Here is a 13,987-nt window from a genome sequence, read left to right as displayed (position 1 = left end):
CGGGTGTCCGGATATGGGAGGTCCGGATGCATGGGGTTAGGTGGATGGGGGGAGCAGCTCCCCATACAGTGACCCCTTCCCTTGCAGCTGAGGAGTGATGGGGGCAGGAAGCAGGGGAGAATGCTGAGCTTCCTGCAGCTGGGGGTCACAGCCACAGCCACTCCTTGCAGTGGAAGAGAGTGTCCCGTCCTCTTCGGTCTCCAGCCCAGCCAATCAGCTGAGGGTAGGAGCCGCTGGCTGCAGTGATTTACCTCTCCACTGCCTGCTCCGGCTGCCTGAAATGAGGTACCTGTGCAGCTAGGGAGTGGTGCACGACTGCTCTTGCAGCTTCCCTTTGCTTCCCTGTCAGAAAGTCATTTTTCTGCAGGTAAGCAAAGAAATCTGCAGGGGACATGAATTCTGCACACATGCAGTGACGCAGAATTCTCGCAGGAGTAATATCACTGGTACAATTGTTCATCGTCAACCTAAAGCTATACTGTATAGAACTCATGTCTTTGATAAACACAGCCCAACTTTGGCCCAGATTCTAGAGAGAATTCTATTGGAAAGATACTTAAACAAAATGTCCACTGTTGTGTTCATAAATGAATACTGCAAAATTGTGCTAGAGCATGAATGGAATTGACTAGAAACAGACTACAAACAAAAGTTACGTAAGTGGTTCATTTTCCTTGTCCAAGTTGAGAAGTGCATAAGTAAGAACTGCATAAATAATTACTAGATTCTTTTCTTAAAAGTGCCAGTGCCATTTTTGTGTGGCCAGTAATACTTCCCTACAACTCTCTTCTAGAAGAGTTTTGTGATCCTAGCTCAGGGCTTTGAACAAAAGATGCTTTTGACCACCTACCTAGTTCATATGACTAAAGGAAAAATTGTTTATTACCATAGAATTATAGCAGAATTTAAAAGGAACTGTGGCATTAAGGCTCTTTAAACCTTTCCATTACATTTTTCTTTCTAACTGTTGGCTTCTTACTTCCTTAAACTACTTTGGACCATTTCCCCACAAACTATCAAAATAAGCATGCATGGGCCTCTACAGGATGGCCTAGTTGATTTCTCTCCCCCCCCCCCCCTTTTTTCCTGCTGTGCCAGTAAGGCTGTCTGTTGTTAATTTCTAGTCAATCCTCTGCTGAAAGAATGGTGGCTATGATGTGAGATTTAAAGCCAGGGACTATATGGAAAGTTCTTGGCTAAGTGAGGGATTTGAAGGACTGTTTGGAAGGGGGCATTGAATATAGAAAATGGCATATAGTAGCCCATCTTGTCTATCTGGCAGTTGAACAGTCGTTATTTAAAACAGCTGAACTGGCCTAATGGATAAGGTTGGTTTTGTTTGTGCCAATCTCTAATTGTTCCCAACGCATTAGGCTCTCTGGCCAGTCAGTTGTCTGGTCTACTTTTGATAGATAGATCTTGGTTTGGGTGGAAGATTCTGCCATTACAATATTTACATTTTTTTCCCCCTGCACTCAGTCCATGATATTTCATAAACTAATATCTGTAAACTAGCTACCATTTTTTGGTAATAGGAAGCTGCATTTAATGTTAAACTTGATCAGGCTTTATGGATATGCTATTAGTTATATTAGCCCACTGAAGGCTGCTTCTTAGTGGTGCACAGCCAAATGGTCTTTTACTATGTGAGTTTTTCAGCCTTTAAGAATAAAATATGTATAGTTTGAAGACACCTGGGGGAGAGTAAAGATAAAATAATTTTAAGAGGATGAGTGAAATCTTAAAAATAAGATTACTAGCTTTAGAAATCAGAAGGGAATAATAACTACATAGTTCTTTGTATATTAGGAGAATAACTTAGTACTTCTACAGAAATTTTCATTGGGATTCTCAGTCACCAATAGGAGCTGAGTGCCTAACTCCGTTTGACAACACTGAAAAATCTCAGCCTCTTTCTGCTCTGAACTGGTATGCAGAGTTCATTTATTACTACTTATGTATTAAACTTAATAAATTATTTATTTAAATTTAAAGGGATTAAAATATTGAACAGAGGGCGAAACTGGGACGCTACACAAAATAGTCTTGGATGCTAACTAAGTTCTTAATTCTGAAGTTTGGGTTTGCATCCGATGAAGTGAGCTGTAGCTCACTAAAGCTTATGCTCAAATAAATTGGTTAGTCTCTAAGGTGCCACAGGTACTCCTTTTCTTTTTACTCTAGTTTTGTATCAAGTCAGCTTACCTAAGCCAAGTTGTATATATCTTAGATTTAGGAATCTCATTTTAAAAATACTTCTTAAATATATTTTTAATCTTCTATTTCTGTTATACTTTGCACAGACCAGCAAAGAAGATCAACTGTCTAACCGTATTCAGAGCATGCTTGGAAATTATGATGAAATGAAGGATCTTATAGGAGACAGATCTCTTCAAAAGCTTGTTGGTATTCCCAAACCAACAGTACCATCAACGCCTGATGAAAAATCAAACCAAAGTTTCTTTGGTGAACAGAGACACAGTACCAGCTCTCATCAGAGCAGCAAATGGACTCCTGTAGGACCCGCACCTAGCACTTCCTCCCAATCGCAGAAACGGTCCTCAGGTTTACAAACGGGACATAGCAGTCAGCGGAGTGGTGGCAATAACACTAGCGGCAGTGGCCAGAGGCATGACCGTGACTCATATGGTGGTAGTAGCAGCAGCCGCAAAAAAAGCCAGCACGGATCAGAACACTCCAAATCCCGTTCTTCCAGCCCTGGAAAACCACCTGCTGTTTCTTCATTGAGCTCCAGCCATTCCAGGTCTCATGGAAGTGATCATCATAGCAAGGAACATCAGCGTTCAAAATCTCCACGGGATCCTGATGCCAACTGGGACTCACCTTCCCGTGTACCTTCATTTTCAAGTGGACAGCACTCTAACCAGTCTTTTCCTCCTTCACTAATGTCCAAGTCCAATTCAATGTTGCAGAAGCCCACTGCCTATGTAAGGCCCATGGATGGACAGGAGTCTATGGAACCAAAGTTGTCCTCTGAACACTACAGTAGTCAGACTCATAGCAACAGCATGAGTGAGCTGAAGTCTAGCAGCAAAGCACATCTAACCAAGCTTAAAATACCTTCTCAACCACTAGATGTAAGTTGGTACTGAGTTTGGGGTTTTATTTTTTTTCAGCATTCATGGCTGGGATTTTCAGAGGTGCCTAAGGGATTTGGGTGCCTAACTTCTATAGCAAGGGCGGGCAAACTTTTTTGCCCGAGGGCCACATCTGTGTGCAAAACTGTATGGAGGGCTGGGTTGGGAAGGCTGTGCCTCCCCAAACAGCCTGGCCCCGACCCCTATCCAATCCCTCCCACTTTCCGCCCCCTGACTGCCCCTCTCAGAACTTCTGACCCATCCAACCCCTCGCTCCTTGTCCCCTGACCGCCCCCTCCCAGGACCCCCTGCCCCGGGACTCCCCCATCGACCCCCCCCTCTGCTCTCTGTCCCCTGGCTGCCCCCCAGAACCCACTGCTCCTTATTAAACCTCCTTGCTCCCTTACCCTGCTGCTCAGAGTGGCAGGAGCTTGCTGCCCGCGCTGCCTGGCAGGAGCAGTAGGCCAGAGTGCTGGCAGTGCGGTGGCATGGCTGCGGCAGATGGGGGACAGCGGGGGAGGGGCCGGGGGCTAGCCTCTCCGACTGGGAGCTCAAGGGCCCAGCAGGACGGTACTGCGGGCCATAGTTTGTCCACCTCTATGTTCTATGCGCTCCATTTAAAATCCCAGCGTATATGACTACCATTAACTTACTATAAAAATACAGGACTTCTCATTGGAAAGTGAAGCAACTTTGTAGTTTGTCAGTGGGAAGTCACACATTTTTCTTTTGTATTTTAAGGAGAATTTTGTTTATTTCCTTCTACATCCCCAATGTGCATGTCATGGTTTTTACATAATTGCATACCATATTGGAGCTTTTATGGTCTCCTGTTCTTTCTGATGAGTCATATGTAATGGATTTTACTCTTGGTTATGTTAGATTGTGGCATAAACCAAATTCTCTTTTGAACTGTAGTAATTGTTATGCATAATTTACCTACAGTTTTTTAAAAACAATTTAATAGGTTTCAGAATGTAAGCAATATTTTTTTGTATAGGGCATATTTAACTTGTTTTAGTGGTTTAGCTACTCTTGGAGTGTTGAGTATAGGTTGCTTGCAACTGCACAGCCATATTGGGGATCAATACAGTTTAAAATTATTTTAATAAGATGCTATTGCATCTGCTCTTAGCTACTTGAATAGCAATAGCTGGGAGTCTTTTAGATATCCCAAATAAATGGCTAAATACAATATAGAAAAATATTGGCCAGGGTTAAAAATCATGCATAAGGAAAGATATCTATGCCAAGTATTCACAAATGTGTGAGTAATTTATATTTTACACTAAGACAAGCAGTATTGCAGCTCTCTCCCCCTCTACATGTATTAGGACAGAGGTACAGGGAATTATTAAAGTACAAAAACTGTAAGTAGACCATATTATGCTCTAATTAATAATGCAGCTAATGAGAGAACAGATCTAAAGTCATGTTATTGGTTACCATTATGTTTTTTCAATCGCTTGGGTTCACATAGTGGCCAGTGACTTACTTGCCTCATGAACTTATAGTTTAAAAAATAAATGAAGCCAAATTTTCAGATGTTTGTACGACACTGGCTTGTTAAAATCCTGGTAATATTTAAGGGAGGGATACAGGAAAGGGATTAGAATAACATGATTTTTATGATATCTCTGTGTATCATTGCTAAATGTGACTGCTTTGTGCTTTAGGAAATCTAGGATTTCTGCAATTTTGGAGATATCTGATCCTAAAACTATTGCTGGTTCTTTAGTCTAGCAGTGCTACTTCTCTCACTGATTCTGGATGAATATCATCAGGACTTGGGCCACAAACAAGTATAACTTTAAATTCTGTGTGTTAAGGGGTGGGGCGGAGGGAGAAGTCTTGAGGTATAAATGTAATAGTTAATCCTGAACTTTGATTTATAGGCATCAGCATCTGGTGACGTGACCTGTGTGGATGAAATTCTAAAAGTAAGTTGTCTATTCTTCCTGTTCTTGACTTTATTCATTAAATAAACAAACACTGCTAAAGGCGGAAAATGGAGTACTTGCCTGCGCACGAAAGAAAATCAGCAGTGTTCCAAGAACGCCACTTACATTACCTGACTTCCTAAAAATCATCAGTGAGAAAAGTACTTGGATTCCAGTTTCTGCTGCAACTGCTGTTGTGCCCTTCAGTTTCCTAGATCTTCTTACTAAGTATTGATACAAATTGATGTCCCTGTTTTAAACTTGCTGGTAAAGTTTTGGAAGAACAAAAAGCAGCTTATCAGTTCTATGTATTTTCTTTATTGAATGTATTTTAGTGTCCATTTTCATGGACAAACATTTTTTTTAAAGAATTTTCAGATTTCTCTGCAAAAGTGTGCATTATATAGGCAGAGAATGGAACTGCATACTCAAAATGCTGTCAAATGGATATAGTAAACAAAAAAAAAAAACAAATTAGTCTCTAATATTAAATCTTAGGGTTTTACATCTAATGGTTTAGGTAAAAATATTTCTCACAGAAGTGTGTATAGCTTTTTAAAGTTGACATTTTGATGTGTTTTAACCTTAACATATAATGGCTTTGCTGTTTGGTTTGGTTACAGGAGATGACCCACTCTTGGCCTCCCCCTCTGACTGCTATTCATACACCATGCAAAACCGAACCTTCAAAATTTCCTTTTCCAACTAAGGTTAGTGAATGACAAACCTAACTTTATATTTATTTAGTAGTTAAATATTGAGTGACATTAAAAGGAGTTTCTCTAGTTTTAAAGATCAAGAATTGCACTGCAGGATTTTAAAGCTCTTGTTAAGTTCAACTGTGCATTGTCATTTGCGGTTTGTTTGAAATAGGTACTAACCATTTGTCTGAAAATCCATCTTGGCTTTGCAACAGTGCCCATGATAGCCCTGTAAAGAGCACAAATCTGTTTTTTCCCATCTGCATTCACTCAACTGCTGTACCTTCCTGAAAGGAACAAAATTGGGAAGCAGTATCTGGCTGCTGTGGCTTCAGTCCCATTGAGAACAATGGGAAATGACAGCCATTTCGAAACAGAGCAGTTTTTCATTGATTTTTCTGTAAATAATGCTATTTTCCATCAGCAGGGGCTGAAGAAGAAACTTTGTTACGAAGAGCTTTGTTGTCATGACCATTAATCTTAAAAGGTTCTTTTCAAAAAGTACTCATTGCATCAGATCGTCTCAGTAGGAAAGGAAGGAAGGGAAAACTGGTGTGTGCGCACGCTCATGAGAATGTGGATAGGATCCAAGAGGGAGAAGGGAAACTGCACAGTACACTCTGGTTGCTTTGTGCTGGTCTGTAGTGGGGTATGTACTGGTAGATCTGGCCTTGAAAGTTTAAAAAAAACTTTTTTTAAATTGATAGTACGTATCTTCATATCATTGGAAATATCACATAGTAACATTCTCTTTTAGTATTTATGTATAACATTTTAAATTAAAAACAAAAGAAAATATAATTTCCAGATAAAAACTACATTAACTTGTCGTAAGGTTGAATACATGTCAGTAACTTAAAAGCATCTAGGGATCCTGTAATTATCTCCAAAGTCAAGCATCACAAATGCAGGGAATGTGAAGGTATGGTTAAGCTTATAAGAAATTTGGACATATAAAGTATGGAAATGCACAGTTAAGCACTTAAAAAAACCAACTGAATAGAGTTAAGGTTGTTCTATCCCCTCCCCTCATGGTATCATTAATGTCTTTAAAAATCAGTATTTATAGTTCTAAAGTCAATGTATGTTTGTTAGCCCGGTGTCACTTTCCAGAACAAGGCATCACTAGAAGAAGACAGTGCAGCTCTTACATCCCTGTATCTTACATCTATCCCTCATTTCTCGTGTGTGATCAACAGTGAAAGAACATTGCAATATCATTCTGCTCCAGAGTTAACACACCCTTAAAATGGATTGGGGCAATCTGCTCTTCCCTTGGCACTGTTTCAGTATTTACAGGCTCAGCAAATGTTACTTCATAAATAACCTTTATAATGTTAACTGAATAATCTTCAAAGTCTTGAGGGCTAGACTTATTTTTTTGTAATGAAAGCTGAGATTTTGGAGCATTGCGGGCAGACTCCAGAAGAAAGTAAGAGCCCACTGAATGACCCAATTCGATCCCTGATAGAGAATAGTTGAGTTATAAGTATATTTCACTTGAAATTTATTTTTGTCAATTGTTTTTTACGTTCATCTATTTCATTCTTAACATCTTATATCACTTGCTTTTTTTTGTGGGGAATGGGCACTGTCTTCTTATGTAATCTCCAAGATTAATGTAGCTGCCTTGAGCTGTGGTGAAAATTACTAATATATTTCTCTAAAATGCTCTGGCCAGGTCTCATGACTACCAATGGACATCACCTCCACACCCCTGCTGTCAATACATACCCACAAACAGAGTCCAATCCTCCCTGTAGAGAACAGAATGGGGGACCTGCACAGGTCTCCCAAACCTAGGGCCAGCCCTGTACCTGTCTTTCTCCTTTGTACTGTATGTTCTTGTTTGCTGCTATCCAGTGAGCTGATAATTTACAAAGTATTCTACAACAATTCCTAGTTTTACTTCATGATGCAAATCCAGAAATGAGTCTCATCATTTCATTATCTGTTCCCTTTTGGTACTTATATGATCTTGTCAGTGTAATGACTGATCTAAAAATCTTGCACACATTTCATCCAAGCTTAATTTGCTGAGTAATACAAAATTGGCAACCCAGTTGTAATACACTAAGTTAAGTTTCATAATATTCAAAACTAGTATGTAATAACCCCAACATACTTGAAGAAATCTGTTTCTTTACAGAATGTTTTTTCTCTACCTTGCTAACATGTGCCTATTTGTTATTGTAGGGTTGTTTATTAATTGTTTGGCTTGTGGGCCTTTGACTTGACTTTCCTCCCAAGCATATATATTGAATCATTTGTATGGGGTGGGGGAAAGAAGCTATATTAGATTACTTGGCCTTGCTGACGTATAAGAACAAAAAGTCAGGTCACATTTTTGGACCTTTATCAACCTGGATTGTGTTTCTTAAACCAGCTTGCAAAAAATTCCATTTATGGCTTCTCTATGTCTTCTGACTTTTAGCCAACTTTTTTCATTCTATGACTATGCATCTTAGATGTGGAACTCTGTTAAATACTCTCTGCAGATCCAAAGTCTATAATTTTCTCTGCCATGTTGTACCCCCTGTCATTCTTGGCAGGAATATCTTTTAAGAATTCCAGCAAGTTAGTGATCCATGGGTTTGTTTAGCCTGAAACCATAATGGAATGCAGAAAAAAAAACAGAACAGCGGTTTACTTTAATCAAGCTGTACTGTCCTAAGAGGACTTGATCTCTTCAGAAACTGTACTTCCTTCACATTAATATGCTGCTAGGTTTCACAGCATTCTATTTGTGTGCTAACACTTGGTGTGTCTCGCATGCCAAACTACAAACTTAGGCACTTTTCTGTGGACTAATGTGTCAACTTAGATTGTTAGGGGAAGGACTGTCTTTTTTTTATGTGAATTGTGCCTAGAATGGTGGTCCCAGATTCCTGATTGGGCCTATTGGTATTACCTTAACATATTTTAATAATGGTAAAGCAGGTCCTAAGCCAGAACAAAGCTGCATGAAATTGGCTTCCTCACAGGATTACTGTGTAGATCTTTTTCGTAACAAATCTGGATAAAATTTTTGATGGAGCTTAGGACTCTAAATACTTAAGTCACTTTTGAAAATTGTACACTCTGTCATTTGGTTTGAGCCATGGTCTGAGGCCTGAGGTTACTGCTCCATCCTCAGGTAGATTTCCTGCAGATGACTGTCAGACTCCAAAGCCAGAATATTGGTATTATATATAAAATGTCTGTCTGTATATGTGTGCATAGATAGACACGTACCATTCAAACATCTTAAAAGCCAAGGATTTATTGTACAGGTGAAAGTTGCTCAATTATGAGGTCTGAGACTGAAGTCTGCTCTCCACAAAGCAAATAGTACGGCAGCATTGTAAACTTCTGCCCTGGAGTACCTCAGATGTGACCTAGAGGAGGGATGGCTAAGGAAGGGAATGGGAGTTTTGTTTCCAAGTTTATTCGGTCACTGACCTCTCAGAGTATCAGCAATGGCATTGATTAGGGTTAATTGTGTTGCTGTTAAGTTAGTAATATGGAAAGTGGAATTGAGACCGTGGTCTCATTTCAAATAGAACCCAACGGCCATCAAATGGCAACCACTTTTAGTCACTGCTACCTGGACTAGAGCCAAGTCGGCAACTTACCTCAGTCCTGCATTACCATTCTGCCCAATTATATCCAGTCTTCCCTCTCTCTGCTTTTTATGTCTAAGTGCAGTTTGCTTCCTGCTTAAATCTCTTCATTGCCTGTCCTGACCAGTCTGTCTGCTGTTACTCCCATTAGATTAATATGGTCTCCTTCCTCTCCATTGTTTCTCAATTGTCCCTTCCTAAGTAGTCCCCTAGGGGAGATGATACTGCTGGAAATAACTTTGTAGCTGTAAGCTTGTGCTTTTGCTTGTCTGAGTTTCTTAAAGTGAAATGTGTTCAAAACCAAAATAGATGATTAGAAAATGGATTTAAAACAAAATATATCTTAATCAAAGTGCGCCCCCAGGGTATGCTATGGTGTGACTTAAAAATATTTAAGTGACACAAATGGATAATTGCACAGACGTTCTTTTATAGCATTCAAGATGTGTACATTAGAAGAAACAGATGTAAACTGCTTTTTGTATGCCCACCCCAGGATAGTAGTTATCTACAAGTGTTATTGAAATTAGGCAGCGTAATAATTTTCCTACTATCCTGGCTTCCATTTTGAATGATAGCCTACCACTTTTGCCTGCTGGCTACTTTTGGCCATGGAGGCAAAAAGAAACCAAATAGCAGATAATCATTCTGACATTCAGTATGTCAGTGTGAAATATAAAAATCCGTCATTGCTTTAACCTTTTGCATGTTTCCAAAGTTTATCTGGTAGTTATCTGTTGAAGCTGGGAAGATGTCACAAGGCTTCATTTTGAGATAATTTAAATTTTTACTCTTTTCTTTGATTAAAGAAGCAATTTTTAAAATAGAACATATAAAACAAGCTATCTTTAGGAAGAGGGAAGTCTTTAGCAGAACACAGTGAGCTTTATATCCTGCAGTGAAGAACTCCCAAGAAATAAAACTCTCCTTTATGTATTGCTGCTTCAACAACTTACTCATCTACAATAAAAATTTGAGAAGTTTTTAAAGGTTTTTAAGAACATCTAAACATGTTGTGTAAAGCTCTTGTTTGTTCAAAATGTTTAGAGTACCATTTTGTACATACAGCACTTCAGTGAGCCAATTGCTAGGGAGATTGGTTTACAGGCTTATTATAGAAGTTACAACCCACTGTTGGTTGATTACTTGATTCTTCTTGGCAAACTAATGGAAGAGTATTTGAATTAAGTATACTAGATTCAATTTCCTAAGCAGTGCATTTCAAGTTGTCATGTATTTTCAGCTATTTCATATTTTTAGGGCCAAAGCTGGACTGCATTGAAACAAGGTTATGGTCAGAAAAGGTGACTATATAAATATGGCATTCTTATTCGGCAGTCTGCTCCCTGTACCTACTCAATCAGATCTGTTTATTTAAGGACTATAAAACAAGCTTTTGTTTTTTTTAAATTACATTTAGCAGGATTGACTTTGCACTACTGTGTGTGGGAGAGCTGGATTTTGTGGAATCTAATCAGCTTCTGGTGCCAGGGTCTCTATTGCTGATGTCCAAGCCAGAATGAACATGACTTGATTTTCAAGGCTAGATTTCCATAATTTGGGTATATAATTTACATAAGCAAATTAGTCTAAGGGCTTGTTGGGATTGAGGGGCAGTGATCAATCCAGCAGGGGTCAATTTATCATGTCTAGTCAAGACGCAATAAATAGAGTGCTCTCCCGTCAACTCCGGTACTCCTCCAGAGCGAGAGGCGCAGGCGGATTCGAGGGGGGCGTATCAGCTGTCGACTCACCGTATTATTCACGTAGCTGAAGTTGTGTAACTTAGATCAATTTCCCCTCCCAGTCTGGACCAGGTCTAACTTGTGAGCACTGCTAAGATAATTGTACATAAATTAGGTGTTGAGTTGCATGGGTAACGGGGGGGCAGGGGACAGCACACACAGATGGGCTGGTGTAGAAGGGGAATAGGGGCAGGCCTAGTGAAGTAAGTCCCTGTGCTAAGACCATGTGCTTGGGTTTGGAATATCTTTTGGGGTAGGTGCAGGGAATTTGAGCCCAGAGGAACAATCCGGTACCCGTATTCCTTGCTTTTGCTTCACTCTTCTACTTAAGTCCTAATACACTGCAGCCTTTTAAATGTATAGGGGGCAGTATGACTCAGCCTTTACTTTCATCATTAGTTAACGCTCCCTTTTGAAGTAATCCTATGTAACTTTTTATTCCCTTAGGAGTCTCAACAGTCCACTTTTGGCACTGGAGAGCAGAGTGAGTATTTAAAGTAGTTTAATATATTTTAAAAAATATTTATATAAAATGTTTTCATGTTACGACTAATGTCCCAAATGCCCTTTGGGCTTCTTGGCTTTTTTTAAATCTAAATTTTCCAGAGAGGTGTCTCAGGTTAAACCCCCAAGTTAGCATTTCCATATTTTCTTCCAGTCTTATACTATAAAACAGATAATTGGCTTTCTTTTACAAGTCCTGTTATATGATCTGAAAGGTAATGATTAAACTGTATTGTGGTTGCTGGCATCTAAAGGAAATACCTAGCTGTACCCAGTCATATTACTGTAATCCTCTGAAAGATGCTTTCTCTTTAGAGGTAATTGAAAATCATAGTGATGATTGTATGTGAAAACTCAAACCCCAGTTTCTGAAAGTCTGATGTCCAGCAGACAAATTAATATGTGTAGTAGAATAAAGTATAAGGTTTTTTATATAGCTGGGGCCAATAGCCACACTGTAGCTTCTCCTTGTTATGGCACTCCATGCTTACCTTATTGGGCATAATTCAAAACCGAGAATATAGTAATGTCAGGAGCTCTAGGGTATGATTATGCATATGCTCACTCTCCGCTACTACCAGAGCACTTTTCAGAATTTGAACAAAAGCAACAAAGCTCTTGTTGAAATAGGTCTTTCCTTTTCCATGAGAATTACTCAAATGGATTATTTACAGGTAGTGCGTTTAGTGTGACTGAAACACAGCCCATACTCCTACACTTTCATCAAGCTTTACCCTTCATACCCCGAATAATTAATCAGATTAAGTAGTAAAAGCAGAGAGTGGCTTATTCTTGTATATTGACAAGCTGCTTACTCTGAACACACAATAAAGAGAGGAATTAAGGAAATAAATTCAAACACTTAATTAGAAAACCCATTGCTATGGTATATTGGCCTATCTATAAATGCTTCATATAGAAATACACTGTAAAATGGAGAGAAGCCAGCCTAATGAGAGGCTAGGAGTGATTCTCAACTCCTAAAAATTTCACTGAAAACCAAATTATGACCACTTCAGTTCTGACTCATAAGACATGTTGTGGTGCCCTGGACAGCCTGCCAGAAGTCAGGAATTTAAAGTGACCTACCTTGATTGGTCAGAATGGTGGGATCCTTACTCAGCTACTGGAGAGCTGAGTAGAGATGATGCACAAGCTAATGTTAACATGATGTATCGGCTGAGTAACTGCATGTCTCTGCATACAGAAAGCACTACAGTTTTCCTAGATAGTATCTTTAACTGAGAGAGAAGGAAAACAAATTGTTCTTTCACAGCATTCAGAATAAATGAAACTTACTGCTGTCTTAAAAAAAAAAAATCACTTAAAATCTGGTCCAGTTTTGTATATTCAGGGTATGTGTACACAGCAAAGAAAAACCCATGTCTGGGCCAGGCCTGCTGACTTGGGCTTGTGGGGTGTGGGCTGCAGAGCTGTTTTGTTGCTGTGTAGACTTCCAGGCTCAGGCTGGAGCCCAAGCTCTTGCAGGGTGGGAAACAGCCCTGTAGGCCCAAGTTGACTGAACGGGCCAGCTGCGGGTTTTTCTTTGTTGTGTAGACATACCCTCACTGTTCTTGTTCATGCAGTTTTCTGCTGTGCTAGCCTTTCACCTCTGGATCTTCTAGTTCAAATCTAGGTAAGAGGATATTAGTGAAATAATTCTATTAGTCCCAGTCTAATTCATGTATAACTACACCAAGCAAGTAGAACCGTTCAGCATGATTGGCTCTGCTTAAGAGAACTGTAAAGCAGGCATAGAAAGGGTATATTGCATGTCAGGGTTGAGGTGCATTGATGGAACTCTGTGGGAAGTTTGCATAACACCTGCTTGCATCGTATCTGGCTTACACCAGTTGTGTTAGTACCTCCATTCCTCAAGCGCTAAATTCACTCAACCCTTCTTGCCTTCAGATTAATCTAGGATTTTTATTTCTTTTAACTTTGAAGTGTCTCATTTTGCTGCTCATTTTTAAGGAGCGTACTTCTCTATTTTTTTTCCAGAAAGATTCAATCCCTCATCAAAAACGTCCAATGGTCATCAATCGAAATCGTAAGTTACTCTTATGAAAGGATTAGAACATCCTCTTCAATGTTTTCCAAACTACTATTTCTGAAGTGTTTTTGAAGGATTTTGGCCCATTAAGATGAAAATAGCCATTTCTCCACACTTTAACACGGATATAACAGTTCTTCTTCAAGTGCTTGCTAATGTCCATTCCATATTAGGTGAAGAAGCTAAAATTCCACATGGTCTTCTGTTATCCCCTCCCTGGATCTGGGAGACTGGTATGCCACCTTCAACTTGAAGGATGCAGTCTTTCAAGGACACAGACGCTTCCTCCGGTTTATCACCACTACCAGTTTGAGGTCCTCCCATTTGGCCTGGCGACAGCACCG

The 13,987-nt window shown here is 39.6% G+C and overlaps 1 protein-coding gene across 4 annotated transcripts in view; it reads left to right on the top strand.

Annotated features, from left to right (window-relative positions):
* Positions 1-13,987, top strand: part of AFF4 (ALF transcription elongation factor 4) — a 74,843-nt gene that overhangs the window by 31,024 nt on the left and 29,832 nt on the right. For 3 of the 4 annotated variants that reach the window (XM_077823486.1, XM_077823487.1, XM_077823484.1), the window contains 5 exons: positions 2,304-3,098; positions 4,994-5,038; positions 5,662-5,748; positions 11,534-11,570; positions 13,592-13,640. In XM_077823486.1, coding sequence (XP_077679612.1) covers positions 2,304-3,098; positions 4,994-5,038; positions 5,662-5,748; positions 11,534-11,570; positions 13,592-13,640 — 1,013 coding nt within the window. Of the gene's footprint in view, positions 1-2,303; positions 3,099-4,807; positions 4,901-4,993; positions 5,039-5,661; positions 5,749-11,533; positions 11,571-13,591; positions 13,641-13,987 lie in introns of those variants that run through there. The other variant, XM_077823488.1, reaches the window with a different exon arrangement.

This window comes from Eretmochelys imbricata, chromosome 8 (genome assembly GCF_965152235.1).
Source record: "Eretmochelys imbricata isolate rEreImb1 chromosome 8, rEreImb1.hap1, whole genome shotgun sequence".
NCBI classification, from domain to species: domain Eukaryota; kingdom Metazoa; phylum Chordata; order Testudines; family Cheloniidae; genus Eretmochelys; species Eretmochelys imbricata.
This window is presented reverse-complemented; position numbering and strand designations above follow the sequence as displayed.